The 15,428-nt window shown below is 38.4% G+C and overlaps 1 protein-coding gene across 1 annotated transcript; it reads right to left on the bottom strand.

Annotated features, from left to right (window-relative positions):
* Positions 1-505: 505 nt before the first annotated feature.
* On the bottom strand, positions 506-15,353 carry ACADSB (acyl-CoA dehydrogenase short/branched chain). The gene is made up of 10 exons (XM_013130433.3): positions 15,127-15,353; positions 14,094-14,194; positions 12,969-13,175; positions 12,364-12,534; positions 10,599-10,724; positions 9,808-9,900; positions 6,580-6,669; positions 4,950-5,087; positions 4,172-4,271; positions 506-3,315 (listed from the first exon to the last, which is right to left on the bottom strand). Exons 1-10 carry the CDS (start codon positions 15,308-15,310, stop codon positions 3,245-3,247), a joined length of 1,281 nt encoding a protein of 426 aa, XP_012985887.2. The 5' UTR covers positions 15,311-15,353; the 3' UTR covers positions 506-3,244.
* Between the last annotated feature and the right edge of the window lie 75 nt (positions 15,354-15,428).

The following is a 15,428-nucleotide window of genomic DNA, read 5'->3' as shown; positions in this document are numbered from 1 at the left end:
ATTAAATGTTTCTGTGGAAATCTGCCTCAGACCTTTATCCCAAAGCAGAATAAAACTAAGGAAAACTGATGGATGATACCATCATTCTCTCCTAGTACAAAAACTGCAAAATCTTGGAAAAAAATTAAATGGCAGATTGTTCAAGAACCATCACCTGATATACAAAATTAGCATTGGATCAAGTCATGTATAAAATTCAGGCACTTTTTAATACATTCTCAATACAGGTCTTTTCTTCTAAATCAGGGAAGCCCAGATGCAACATTTGATACTGAAGATGCTGTTCCAGGGCAACAGACTGGATTGACTGGGCTGACGAAGGGCACGTAAAGGGAGAACTCCCCAGAATCATAGAATAGTTTGTGTTAGAAGGGACCTCCAAAGCTCATCCAGTCCAACCCCCTGCAAAGAGCAGGGACATGTTCAACTAGATCAGGTTGCCCAGAACCACATCCAGCCTGGCTTTGAAAGGTCTCCAGGGATGGAGCATCTACCACCTCTCTGGGCAACCTGTTCGAGCTGTATAAATACATATGGAATATAAAGCAGCTTTGAGTCCTGTCATTAGCACACAAAGCCTCAGAGTGTCACAAGGCCACTGGTGCACCCAGCTACCCCCACCAGACCTGTGCCTACAGTGCCTAATGTAGACTATCCACAAATGCCTGTCCCAAATGGAACGGGGTGGGGAATGCAGGCAGCTCTTAACAGCTCCTGCACAACAGCACAGCACATCTTACTACTAAATCAACATCTGCATTTAGTGCAGCAATGGAATCAGACTTAAGGGGATGAAGCAAGTGACCTCTTCCCAGAATAGCTCTCCACAATAGTACATGCCCTTTTAAAACAAGGATAAAAGAAAGTCAGTGATTCTAATTCATTTGTACACATGCTCCTTCACAGAATTTTGTGGACAAAAATCAAATACAACACAGACACTTCTTTCAACAGTTACTGTGTACAGAATACAGTATATAGAACTGAGAGATGTGGAATATTTACAGCTGTAACATTAGGTAAAGGCTTGACCTTCTATTTCTGAGAACTGTCGAGTAGCTGATGAGGCTGTTCAGGTTGTTTCATGGACTGAAGCAGTCCTTTTACATAAACCTGGGTATCCAGCCCTTCATAGTCCTTCAAAGAGCTCTGCACTTCCTTCATAAAGGGTTTGCTTTTAGCACTATAGTACCTAGTTAAGTATTGCCACTCACTTCCTAGCCTCATGCAAAACTGCAGAAGCCAAGCTAAAATAGTATCCCAAACTAGGAGACCTATTAACAAGTATGAATCAAAACCTGATCTCTGCTGGCACACGTCAGCAAAGCAGCCTAAACTGCTGCAGCTAAGGACTGCCTCACATTGGCACAACTCATCACATTAATCAACCTTAACACAAGCATTTTGTAGTGTGGTTATGATCATTTTAGACTTGCAGATAAGACTATATTGAGCAGAATAACTGTAGTTCACTGTTGCAGCATCTGTAGTCTCAATTCTAGTCTAACAATCTCCCCAGCCATTCCAGTTCAGCTGACAGAAAGCCTGCAAACAACCTGAAATGCATTAATAATAACAGTAATAATTGTAATAATAATGCTAGAAGAAAACTTCAGAAATCATCTCATCTCCCCTCCTACTCTTTTATTGTTGGAAATGTCAAAGCTGTTGCTCAAACTGATACGGGAGGGTTTTTTTCCTATAGGTATGAGAATTACCACATTAATTCCTTGCCTATCAACAGGCAAAGAGTGCATGTAGGGGGATTAATTCACTAAAGCAGTCACTTAGAATCATAGAATAGTTAGGGTTGGGAAGGACCTAGTTCCAAACCCCCTGCCATGGGCAGCAACACCTTTGAAGCTGACAGAAAGGAAAGTCTGTAAGAGTGCTGTTCCTCCTTGCTTGTTTCTTTGTAGAAGGCACTGGCATCTGCTTGTTTTACAAAACGATACTTGTTAAGTGTCATTTATCCCAGTTTTGCTCAAAAATCCTTCAGGACTCTCAGCCTGTAACACTGGAAACTCCACTCCAAGTGAATCATCAGTGACTGAGATTCTCCTAAGTCAGCCAAAACCACAAAACCAATCCTTCCCTCCCCAGAACACTCGAGGCAAATTGCCAATTACAGCAATTATAATGATTTTTCATATATTAAGCTTTCTATCTCTTGATTCTTATTTAATGACATCTGCAGCACTGGAGAGGTTTCTACTGTAAATAAAATGTCTGGTTATAAAATAAACAGAGAGAAAAGCAAATACTTCCCCAAATCCCACTCTCTTTCTCTCAAAAGGAGAAAAACTTTGCCAGTAAACCACTAACTTCCATGAGTGAGTTTTCTAGGCTGCAAATTAACAGTCCCTCCCTAACTCCCAGAAGGGCTCTGAGGGTTAAAGTTTGTAAAATACATTGAACATGGAAAGGCCACTGTGAGGTAGTATCATAGCACTCCCATTACCTAGCTTATATCTCTGTCTTTTTGCAGAACTACTAGAGCTTTTTTTACCCAATTTCACACAGATTTCAACTCAACCTTTTCTGAAAGGAAAACTATAAATAGCCTCTTAGATTAAAACCCTTAACAGCCAAGAAAGCTGGAAAGAGAGGTAGATATTATCTACCTTTCAGTACTACAAATTGGGGCTGGAAGGGCTTAATTACCAAGATATACTTAAGAACACACTGAGGGCTGCTATAAAAATTACTCCAATTACAGCAGCTCCACAGACATCACTCCACCTGGGAGAGAGGAAACTATCACTTCTATTTCTCTCTCTTCTCCATGCTAATAAAGGGCACCATGAACAAACAGCAGCTTCACACCCTGCAACAGTTCTGCTGTGTGTGTAGTGTCTTGTCTCCCAGATGGCTTAACAGAATCTTTCGTACCAGGCAAGGCAAGGATTTGGCTTCTTTTGTTTTCACTTTAAAGTCTCAAAGTGGAGACACACTGCAGGCAGAACCTAAGGCAACCAGCCAGTGTGTTAGCTTAGAAGTCCCTCAGGCAGAAAGAAATACTTTTTAACTCACAATTTGGATTTGAATGTGGAATTCAGGATTTCAGATGAATTACACACTCACTGCTCTGAAACGAGCTCATGGTTTTCCTTATGATTTCATCTGTGATCAGGTATTCCTATTTATGATGTTAATAATGATTTTTATGATTACAAACAAATGTGTAATACACAATGAATGTTCAGAGAAACAACTCTGCTAACAGTCCTGAGTCCTTCCGGTTTCAGTACTCCTTTGCTAAGCTTTTTGCAATGGTGCTCAACTGGATATTTGAAGTTCCTTCATATATTGTACCTGAAATCAGAAGAAAATAGATTAGAAGACTATAAAACCACAGTGAGCATATGAAAGAGAGACCAAAATATTATTCTAACAGTTCATTTAAAACATTTACAATTACAAAGTAAAGATTTATTGAGCAAGTTCTAGAAAAAAAAAAAAAAATTATATTGTATATTTATAATACAATTTTTTAAAACAATAATTATTACTTATAATATATAAATCATAGAATTATTTGAGTTGAAAGGGACCTTAAAGCTCATCTAGTTCCACTAGGGACACCTTCCACTAGATCAGGTTGCTCCAAGCCCTGTCCAACCTGGCTGTGAACACTGCCAGGGATGGGGCAGCCACAGCTTCTCTGGGCAGCCTTCTATTATATGAAGCAATTAAAGTACTCTTCTGCTGGTACCACATAATGACATTTTCCTGAAAAGCAATTCCTAAATAACCAACAAAATTAAGTATTTACAAATGCTATCAGCAATAAAATCAAAGGGTAATACAGTTAGAAATGTCAAACTGTTAGGTCCCAGGATTATACTGGTAAATGAGGAAGTCTTGAAAGTAAAACTCCACACAGATTCAGGGCTTAAAGCCAAAGAAGTTGTCATATTTTCTGAACTGTAATTTTCTTACTAGAATGGGACACACTGTGTGTGTCTCTATTTTATTGGTGTCTAATTTTAGCCTTACATACATACATATTTATTTATACCTAAACTTTTACCTTCTTATATCTGAGCCTTTGAATCAGAGTCGATTACAGACTCAAGGAAGAAATACCTTACAAAGAATAGCCAGTCATTCATCCTCCAACTTGAGTACTACTAATGCTACAAGAAACACTTGTTAAACTATCACTCACCGATCTTGCAGTCACGGTAATACTTTTCTATGGGGTAGTTTTTTGTGAAGCCAACGCCACCCATCCATTCAATACATTTGCTGGTTGTCAGTGTTGCAACCTATGGAAACAGTTTCAGAGTTATAGTTTCAGGATTCAACCTCCTGCAGGTGGTAGTAAATTTTATCCTTTGTAGCTATTTAAAGTAAAAGCAAACCAGAATTTAAGCAGTCGCTTTACAGGGAAGAGCTAAATTAGAATAAAGCCAGATTAGAATAAAAATGACATTTTTTTGCATCAGAGGACATCAAGAATTCCCTAACCACCACTGCAATAGTTCATATGTTACACTATGAAAAAGACTAGCAGCAGCAGCATGCAAGACAGCAATTACAAAGAGGCAGAAGCAATCCAATTTTAAGTCATATGAAGACTTGCAGTTGTGACCAGCAGAGTTGAAATGGCCACAAATGAAGTCTCATAATGCCATTTCTCCATCCACAAAAAGAGAATTCTGGCAAAATGCAATCTCTCTAGACGAGTGAAGATAATAATTAACTTTCTCTTTTAATATTGTTGCTTGTCAAAATCTAGAGGTGTGAGCAGTTTATTCTCAGGTGGTCTACTTCATATGCTGTACATGGACTGGGAATGAGAAGCAAGATAAAAAGTACACCCACAGATTGCACTGCAAAATATGAATTAGAAGTTATACGTCTATGGTTCTATGATTCATCAATCGGTTAAGCTTTTAAACAGCAGGGAAATAAAGCCACAGAAGAAAGAAACTGCAAGTCACCTCAGCAGCGTAGTACTTGGCCATGCTTGCCTCCTTTATGAACGGCCTTCCTGTTTCCGCAAGACGGGCTGCGTTGTAGGTCAGCAACCTGGCTGCCTCCAACTGTGTGGCCACCTGAGCTATCTGGTGTTGCATTCCCTGTAATAAAGACACCACAAGTCAGACAGAAACGGGATCTAGTACTCAACTGGGATCTCTAGCGAGAGCCATTCTTTTCACCAAGGAACATACCTATACTCTAAAGTAGAAATACAAGATCCAAATGGACTGGTAATTCCAAATTCCTCTGCATCTATTGATACTGAAGTTGGGAAAACCTCTTGGCCTCCAAAGTCTTTTTAGGAACTGCACTCTCATTTTCTCCTTCCTTTTTCTTGTATTCAGAAGTACTGGGGAATTCCCTGCCTGATTGGTTGGGCAGGAGTGTTACCTATTTGCACCCATGAATATCAAGGAAAGCTTCAGCCAAATCTCAACGTTCTCCTCAGCACTGCAGAGACATGGGTAGGTAAAAGCTGTATTTTCATTTTGCAGCTCTCTATGAGCACAGTCATACATTAATAAGTCTAGATCCCTCATAACCTGAAAACAAATACCTCTAAAATAAAGTTGAGAACCAGCAAGCTGATAACTACTTCTCCCCATGTCCCATAGCCATGAGACAAGAGTTAGGAGCAGCATAAAGAGGACATGGCCAATGAATGGAAGTGAAAGAAAGGAAAAAGGTGGTGGAGCTCACATCTAAATAGTAGGCATTACAGAAAAATGGGTTCATTTAAGGAGCCCCAAACATTATTATGATTGAAAACTAACATTTACTTGTCTAACTTTTACCTAAAACACAATGAAATCTTTCATCTCATTAGAACATTAACACTGCACCCTAAAATCTGCAAAAATATATATGCAGGTCATAATAACAAAATGATTTGGCAATTATAAATTCCATTTTCCATTCAAAAGACGCAGTTCTGATCATTTCCTAGATCTCTGTGGGCGCTTCCTAAAATCTGTATGAATTGTGAGTAGTACTAATGCTCCTTCAGCCAAGATGTAGGTTTCTTTTAACAAGAAAATTACTATAGTAATTACAATTATATATCTTCCTTATTAAACTATACATCATTTTTGCAACGAAGAGTTCTTTTCATTTTAAGACACAGGTATTATCATGAAAATGCCTTTGTATAACACAGGAAATCTAATAATTCAATCAGTTTCCTCATCTTTTTATTATTTCTAGTGTCCAGAAAAAGGCCTTCCCCTACACCTCCTGAAAGGGTATAAAAACCAGGAACACATTCAACATACTGTGATATTAAAACCAGAAGAGAAAGGAGCTCCAAGTGTATTATTTTCCAATGCTGTCAATATGCTATCAAGCATAAGGACTTATGTCAACAATGCATTGAAGTTTTAAAGTATTTATATGGCACTTGCAAAGGCACATAGCACTGAATTGATGTACTTTATGTGGCTCATCTGAAATTCTTCTCGAATATTAAGGGAAGACATAACACAAGGTGGAGCACAACTTACACATAACAGATTACTCATTTTACTGCCTTCAACTACTATGTTAACAACTACTCTCCTAGAGGACACCTCCCATGTGTTCATTAACAAGTACCTGGAAGTCAAATACACTTTTCCCAAACTGGATTCTCTCCTTTGTATAGGGAATTGTGTGGTCAAAACAGCCCTGTGCCAGTCCTAACATCTGTAAGAAATAAAGCATATGTTAAAAAAAATTAGTTAACTGATTTTACCTAATTCAGATGATAACATTTGATATTGCTCTGATCAGGCAGTTTACCTCTGTAAAAAGCTTAGCATTCAGGAGAAAAGTATTCTTCATACCTAGGGATTACTACAACTTACACAAAGCTAAAATACAATGAAGGTTCTGTATAGAATCTTAAGAGCCAGAATTTTAGAGTTGTTAGTTGTACCAAGGTGAGAGAGTACCAAGGTGACAAAAAATAAAGTCTGAGGAATTAAGCCCACTCCACACTACTCCATTCCTAAAGAAACTTTCTTACTATAGGCAAAGATTTGTGAAAACATTATCTCTACTTTTTGAAGAAAACTGTGGTTGCACAGATATTAAGTGTTTCTTGGAAAATTCTTACTTACACAGGAAAATGACTGTAACTAAAGTTCTATAGATCTACATTACAATATTAAAGGAAAAATAATGTGAATGATTATTCAAAGCTATCTGTATCATCAATATAATTCCTCATTTTACAGAAGACACCAGACTGTCAAAATTAGCTATTTATTTCAGAAGTTAGAATGTCAAGGTAGTGGAAGGAGAGAGAACATTTCTTCCAGCATTTTCTAGGAAAAAAACAACCTCAAAGAACAGTTTTAGAAGACTCATTGTCTGTTCACACCCTGTTCACTCAGCAGCGAAGACAGCAAAACACAAGTGGTTATCTTGGAGAATAACATCTGGGAAAACTACACACTGACATTCATAAGGAAGTAACTGTCATCATAGAAGCACTGACTGGTTTGGGTTGGAAATGACATTAAAGCTCATCCAGTTCCAACCCCCTGCCATCGGCAGGGACGCCTCACACCAGACCACATCGCCCAAGGCTCTGTCCAGCCTGGCCTTGAACACTGCCAGGGATGGAATATTTACAGCTTCCCCAGGCAATCCATTCCAGTACCTCACCACCCTCACAGGGAAGAACTTCTTCCTTATATCCAGCCTGAACTTCCCGCTTCAGTTTGAATCCATCATCCCTATCACTCCAGTCCCTTATGAAGAGTTCCTCTCCATCATCCCTGTAGCCCCCTTCAGATACTGGAAGGCTGCTCTGAGGTCTCCATGCAGCCTTCTCTTCTCCAGGCTGAACAGCCCCAACTTTCTCAGCCTGTCTTCATAACCTGAACTTCCCCTGTTACAGTTTGAACCCATCACCATTGCTGGAGTCTCCTAGTGTCTGATTTGTTAGCCTGAAGAAACATTATGAAAGTAAACTGGTTTTATGGTTTTTTTAACTATCAGTTTTTGAGAAGTGTTCTCCATTCCAAAAAAGATAGTAAAGAAAGGATCCTGACTTTCACGTATCTTGGGATATATAGGTATTAGTAAATAAGATCAGCTGGTTTTATTATGTAACTACTACCCATGTGAATGCATTCTACCTAGTTTTATTCCTAGAAAAAACAAATATAGGAAATTAGATTAGGGGAAGCATCAAAGGGGAAAAAGAAAAAAAAGAGGGAAATTAAGGGCATGAAGAACTATCAAAAAGTGAGGGATACTGTAGAACTGGAATCTCATAAAACTTCTCTACTTCAAGACAGGGTACTACAATGTGGCAGTCAGCTGCCATGCTAAGGAGCTTAGTCAAACTGCTTTCAGTGATGTACAATACTGTATAGGTATTTTTGAACAGACCCACATATTAAGCTGAAAACCAAGGCCCCAAGAAGATAAAACCATGACCTTGCCTGAGTTCAGACATCTACACTTTCATCATTTAAGTTTCTAGGAAAAAACCCCACAATATATAGGAAAATGGGGATCTGGGAAAATAACATAAAACAATGCTACTGTATCACCAGATTTGCTGCCTTCTGCTATAAACTCCTGTAGATGAACCACGTATATCCACCTCAGTAGCTGTAACAATATATGGAGCTACCTTGCATTCACCTTTTCATAGCCACAATCACATTTTATAAGATGTTAATTACCTTCTAAAAGTATTTCGACTGCAAAACTATATTCAATTCTACAGGGCTTTAGAACTGCTGTTCTTGTCCATTCAAGTGCACTTCTCTTAATTTGAGAGGTGCCAAGAAAGTAGTAACTTAAGATATAACAACTACCTGACCTTAACTTTTAGTTAGGTTGTAAATGTAACTTGGAGTAATTAAGCATAAAATAAGGCCATATATTTTACTGCCAGAGCCTTTATATTATTTATACCCCTGGTTTTTAAATGCCGTATCAGACTAAGTTTAATCACATATAAGCTTTATAAATGATGGAAAAGCCAACCCATTTAGCAGCATAGTATACCACCATGTGGAAAGTCTAAATTTCATGAGGATTACTCCTGGTTTGTCTGTAAACTAAGGCAAAAGATAAGGGAGACAGGTAGCACAGACATATTACATCCTATACAGCACAACTACATCGACAACACAGTAGAAACAAAGAAAGGATTACTTTCAGAAGAAAGATAAAAACATAAATACTTGTCCTATGTCATTTTATTATAGGGCTGAAACTGATTTCCACTGAAATCAGCAGTAATCTGAGATCCAAACTGAGTTTACAACAAAATACATTTTAAAGTAACTCCAAGGTCAGTGAATATTTCCCCCTAAGATGCCATAACATGCGAGTCTCAAATACAACGAAGTAGGATACCTCTGCTATAAAAAAAGCATTTATTTTAAAAATAAGTTGACTTTTAAAAAGAAGTTATTGGGAAAACATCAGTTAGAATACAGTCACATTTGGCAATCCTATATAGGCCCAGTTGGAAGCATTAAAATTACGCATTTCAGTGTGTAATATTTTCTAAAGGGAGTTTTCTTTGTAAAATAGATTTGCATAACGAAAGATGTTGCTCTACCTCAGAAGCAATAAGATAACCCTCAAAGACAAACTAATTGCTATTTAATCCTTTCTAAATCTATCGCTTATGTCACCAAAGAAGAATTTTCCCATTTACAGTTGTTTCAGTATTTGACTGTAACTTAGCTACAGGAACAGTGACATCTAGTGGCAACTGAGGTTTTAATATAGTATTTTCTAAATTCTTGTTTTTTAAATTTCAAACCAGTTCTGTACTGGTTGTATTCAGTATTAAACAGAATTACCCACCTGTGCAGCAATACCTATTCTGCCAGTATTTAGCATTCCAATTGCATACTTATAGCCTTGTCCAACCTGTCCCAGGATATTGGTCTCAGGAACCTAAAAAATAAAATACCACCGTTATTCCTGTTCTATTCTGCTTTGCAGCTTCTAGTAGAAGGGTTCAGAGGTGAATCAGTCTACAGGGTTTATTTAATGGTCCTCACCAATGAAACATAAAACATAAAATAACTATAAAACCCTAACTATTTTATGATTCTAAATCAGTAATTTGATTCTAGAATATCTGATTATATAAAATTATATATAATTATATAACATCTGATTATAACCAATGATAACCACTGATATATATATATATGTAATATATATATTATATAAACAATTATAACCAATGATAACCGCATCATACATGTGGTTATCATTGAATCACAGAATAGTTAGGGCTGGAAAGGACCTTAAGCTCATCCAGTTCCAACCCTCCTGCCATAGGCAGGGACATCTCACCATAGACCGTACTGCCCAAGGCTCTGCCCAGCCTGGCTTTAAACACAGCTGGGGATGAAGCATTTACCAATTCTTTGAGCAATTATAAACCGGTGTTTGAGAAAAACTGTATTCAAACTTAAGTAAACCAACCTCCCTCAAGACTTCTGTGAAAGAACAGGGAGGAAAAAGTTAAAACATGCCAGTTAATCAGTATGTCTGAGGAAAAAAAATTTAGTTAACATCCTTATATGTGGTCAAGTTCCTATTACACACAGATTATGCTTCAATAGCTAAACAACTTACAATACCTTAACATTTTCAAACGTTACTGGACAGGTAGAAGACGCTCTGATTCCAAGCTTGTCCTCCTTCTTCCCCACATGTAGCCCCTCTGTGTCACGATCTACTATGAAGCATGTAATTCCCCTATATCCCTAGGATGAATTAAAAAGTAATCAAGAACTGTTTTTTTATACAAATTGTGCTGGTTTTGGTTGTGTGGTGCTTAGTAGGGTAAACTGTGATACTAATATCTAAACATCTCATTCCAATACGGAAATTTTACACCTGCTTAATACTATATTACTAAATAAAACACTGGTACTATCATCTCCTCCTTCTATGTCTGCTAACTATGGTTTACATAGGCCAGGGATACCTTTCTATTAAAATACTCCATGTGGAAAACATGATCAGAACAACCTTGTAAGTTCTCTTGATGAGACAAGGAACTAGTATTATGTAAATGAAACAAACAGGACTCTGGTGTCTATCTATACTGGAAATTACTGGGATAGCAAGTTATTGCTGTGCATTGAAGTCAGTCCTTGCCATCAGAACATATGTCAGAAACAATGGGCTATAAGAAGACACTGGGTATCTTTAGTGTAAAGTGGTCAATCGAGTAATGGCTCTAAACCCATAGAATTCTAGAATGGTTTGTGTCGGAAGAGACCTTAAAGCTCATCCAGTTCCAATGCCTTGCCATGGGCAGGGACATCTTCCACTGGAGCAGCTTGCTCCAAGCCCCTGTGTCCAACCTGGCTTTGAACACTGACAGGGATGGGGCAGCCACAGCTTCTCTGGGCACCCTGTGCCAGCGCCTCAGCACCCTCACAGGGAACAGCTTCTGCCTAAGAGCTCAGCTCAGTCTCCCATGTTCTGGCAGGTTCAAGCCATTCCCCTTGGCCTGTCCCTATAGGCCCTTGTCCCAAGCCCCTCTTCAGGTTTCCTGCAGCCCCTTCAGGCACTGGAGCTGCTCTCAGGTCTCCCCTTCAGGAGCCTTCTCTTGTCCAGGCTGCCCCAGCCCAGCTCTCTCAGCCTGGCTCCAGAGCAGAGCTGCTCCAGCGCTTGCATCATCTCCATGGCCTCCTTTGGACTTGCTCCAACAGCTCCAGGTCCCTCTTGTGTTCAGTACAATGAAAGAAAGACCCTTCTTACTTAGTCAAAATAGGAAATTTAATATAAAAAATAAATATATTTAAGTCAAATTTTTAAGAAAGAGATACTGGAAGAAGTTAAATAATAACTAAAAGTTTTAAATAACTTAGATTTGTATTTTATTATTACTCTGCTCTACTGGTATAGCTCAGTAGCTGACTTTTCTGAATCTACTACCTAAATCCAAATTAGTGACAGAACTTGAAATGTGCATATTCAGCTCTGTATTTTTTTACCTGAACACTCCTTTCTGTAGTATATCGTTGTTAGCATTCCAGTATATGTAGCATAAGCTCTCTTTTGCCTTTTAATAACAGCAATTTGTCAGTTAAGTCAGAAGCGCTGGAAAGACATAGATTACCTGTTGTTCTTCTATTAGTCAGAATAATCCCAATGCACATTGTGCTCTTCATCTAAGCAATTATGATCCTGACATTATTTTCCCTGGTGGGAGGAATGTATTAAATTGCTCAGCAAGTTCTCAAGTTTTGTTGGAAAACATTTTCAAAGGTTTGCTGTCAGCTAGCAAAAGGTGCAAGGAATTAACATTTAACATCAAATTATTAATATCAAATCCCTAGTTTCATATATCATGAGCTGTCATTTAAATGTGACTATTCTTTAGCAACTTACTAAGGATGGATCTGTATTTGCCATCACGAAGAAAACTCCTGCATGTTCTGCTAAGCTAATCCACATCTTTGAGCCATTGATGACATAGTAGTCTCCTCTCTTTTCAGCCCGAGTCTTCAAAGAGAAAGCATCACTGCCAGATCCAGCCTCCGAAAGACAGAAACTGCCTATCTGTCAAGGGAAAAAGTAGTCTTGGTTTTTACTGAACATATAGGTATATGTCTGCAATTAAAATAGTTATGAATAAGCACAAGTTCTTAAATTCAAACATTTTAACCTATTGCATCAAAGTCACTAAGTTTCAGATATGGAGATTAAGAATAGAAACACTATGTAATTACACATCTCTCAAAGTCAACTGCTTTAACATTCTTTTCCACAGTAAATTAAATTTTAATGAAACTAATAACTGTCTTTCCACTTTTACCTCTCAGCTACTGGTGACAGGATGTATCTATAGCACCACGGATCTCAGCTCTACCCAGTGTTTCAAAGCTCACACATAAAGATTATTTTCCAATGCTGCCGTCACTGAAAGAAAAAGCCCCACTAATATCACTGTCAAGAACTATATTATAGTTCAGTAAAGTGAGACTTTGACTCACTGTATCTTTAGCCACTCTGGGCAAGTAAGTTCGTTTTTGTTCTTCTGTTCCGTATGTGGTAAACAACTTATTTGTTAGTGTATTTTGGAGTTCGCATAGAAGAGATACTGCTGGATCGACTTTGGCTAATTCTTCTACCACCAATATGATGGAAAAAAACGAAGCTCCAGTTCCTCCATATTCTTCCCCAAGCTCAATACTCATCAGCTGAAATAGAAAAGATGCAAATAAATTAATCTCTTAGTTCCTGTCAGCAATTTGTTAGTCCAACCTGATACTTAATATATTGAAATAATAGACACAGAATTTTAGTATTTCCAGATCTTTCTGTAAAGAACTGTCTTCCTTCAATACCCTTAACAAACTAACAATTCCTCACAGAATCATAGAATTATTTAGGCTGGAAAAGACCTTTAAGATCATTGAGTCCAACTCTTAATCCAGCACGGCCAAGACCACCACTAAACCATGTCCCTGGTACCACATCTGCACATCTTTTAAACACCTCTAGGCATGGTGACTCAACCACTTCCCTGAGCAGCCTGTTCCGGTGCTTGTCAACTCTTTCAGGGAAGAAATATTTCCTAATATCCAGTTTCAACCTCCCCTTGTGCAACTTGGGGCTGTTTTCTCTTGTTCTATTGCTCATTACTTGGGAGAAGACTGACCCCACCTCACTACAACCTCCTTGCTGGTAGTTGCAGAAAACAAGGTCTCCCCTCAGCCTCCTGTTCTCCAGGCTAAACCCCCCCAGTATCCTCAGCTGTTCCTCATCACACTTGTGCTCCAGACCCTTCACTAGCTCCACTGCCCTTCTATGGACTTGCTTTAGCACCTCAATGTCTCTCGCAGTGAGAGGCCTGATGGCAGAAAAAGCTAAAATTGGATCCAGGAATGAGCTCCAAGGTTTCTGCAACACAAATCCTTGTGGGTGGCCAGTAAAGGCACAGAGGAGTCCTGATACACTCCTGATACTCCAGCAAAACTTATCCAAATTTTTTAATGATGCACTGGTTAATTTGAATTATATCACTCAAACTTAATCTAAAAATCTGACAAGTGCGCAGGTAGACATTCCTAAAATCACCACTTTCTAAATAAAAGATTAAGTAAAAGTATGCAGACCCCTTGTTCAAATAATCCTTGTATTACAGAGTCTTCCATTTTTGAATTCTCATCCATTTTCTGTACCAAAGGTGCAACTCGTTCCTGAGCAAACTTTGTCACTGTAATGAAGAGAAGAAAGCAAGCATGTAAGTATTCCAACAGTCTCCTTAAAGATCAGTATCACAGTAACATGGTACTTTGGACAGGTTATGAATATATCCTCTGACTCTCCCAGACAAGTGAATAAAAGGACAGAAAGCTGCCCAAGTGAAACAAGGTGATGTGCCATAAGGTTCAATTATAACTGTTTTCTGAACTCAGCTACAAATCTCTAAACTGAAATATCCTATAAATCCAAAAACTTTGAAAGCATCTCAGCAACATTTATGCAACACTGGTTCACTGAAAAAAATACAGAAAATAATTCAAATACATCCCTCACTTGGTTAGCTGTATCCAATTTCTTTATAAATTAAACCTGCAGTTTAGGAAGATGGTCTCAGGCTTTAATGTGTGTTATTATGTGTGCACAAAATCCTGTGAGGCTGTTTCTGTTTAACTGGAGCCTTTCACAAGCTCCCTCTTGGATGTGCAGGGTCTCATCCTTTCACCTTTGCTCTGAGGATCCCTTTTGAAACACTATCATCTTCGTGCAGGCCTGGCTGCATTACAGACACATCACATCCGTCACCATTCTGGATATACTGGAAATGTCTGAAAACCAACTGGAGCAGTTACCTATAGCTGAACTAAACACTTCAGAAACAGCATGAGTCAGAGCCAGGCAACTTCACATCTGTGGCAGCAACAGTTTTAAGCACTTAATAGTTATTTATTTATGTAACCTCACTGTGGTATGTGGAACTGTGCTATGGTAACATGGAAAAGAACACTACATTTCTCTCTTGTGAACTAAAGCACTTTTAAAATTAAGCACACACCCCCCCATCAATCTCAATATTTAACTAGAATTAAACAATGAATTTTTAAAGCTAAATTTCCCCTTCTAGCTAAGACATCTCTGAATTTTAACTGCACAGACAATAGGTACCCATATTTTTCAGCATTGTCTCCTCTTCGGTGAATGTCTGAAGTGGAGCACAGACAACTCCATCACTGGCTAGATTTGGCATGGGTTCAGATCTGGAGGATCGAAAGGCACACGGAGAAGCCCTCCAAGGAGCCAAGAACACTGGAATATTTCTTTTCACCTGTTGACAATAACCACAGAACATGCAAACAGTTAATAGAACTTGTATTTATGTACAGACAGCAATACACCATTTTATTCAGTGTTTTGATTCAGTAAATGATTAGGAACTATCATTTACATTCAATGTCTAGTTTGAAAGT

The sequence above is a fragment of the Melopsittacus undulatus genome, chromosome 4 (genome assembly GCF_012275295.1).
Source record: "Melopsittacus undulatus isolate bMelUnd1 chromosome 4, bMelUnd1.mat.Z, whole genome shotgun sequence".
NCBI classification, from domain to species: Eukaryota; Metazoa; Chordata; class Aves; order Psittaciformes; family Psittaculidae; genus Melopsittacus; species Melopsittacus undulatus.
The sequence above is the reverse complement of the archived record's forward strand: the minus strand, read 5'-3'. Positions and strand labels throughout refer to the sequence as shown.

Excerpts from the sequence above, each read along its gene's own strand:
- ACADSB (XM_013130433.3), bottom strand. The coding sequence starts at position 15,310 with ATGTTCTGTGGTTATTGTCAACAGGTGAAAAGAAATATTCCAGTGTTC. Across the intron at positions 14,195-15,126 it reads GACAATGCTGAAAAATATGG|TGACAAAGTTTGCTCAGGAA; the intron begins GTACCTATTGTC and ends TCTTCATTACAG. Across the intron at positions 3,316-4,171 it reads TTACCGTGACTGCAAGATCG|GTACAATATATGAAGGAACT; the intron begins GTGAGTGATAGT and ends TTCTGATTTCAG.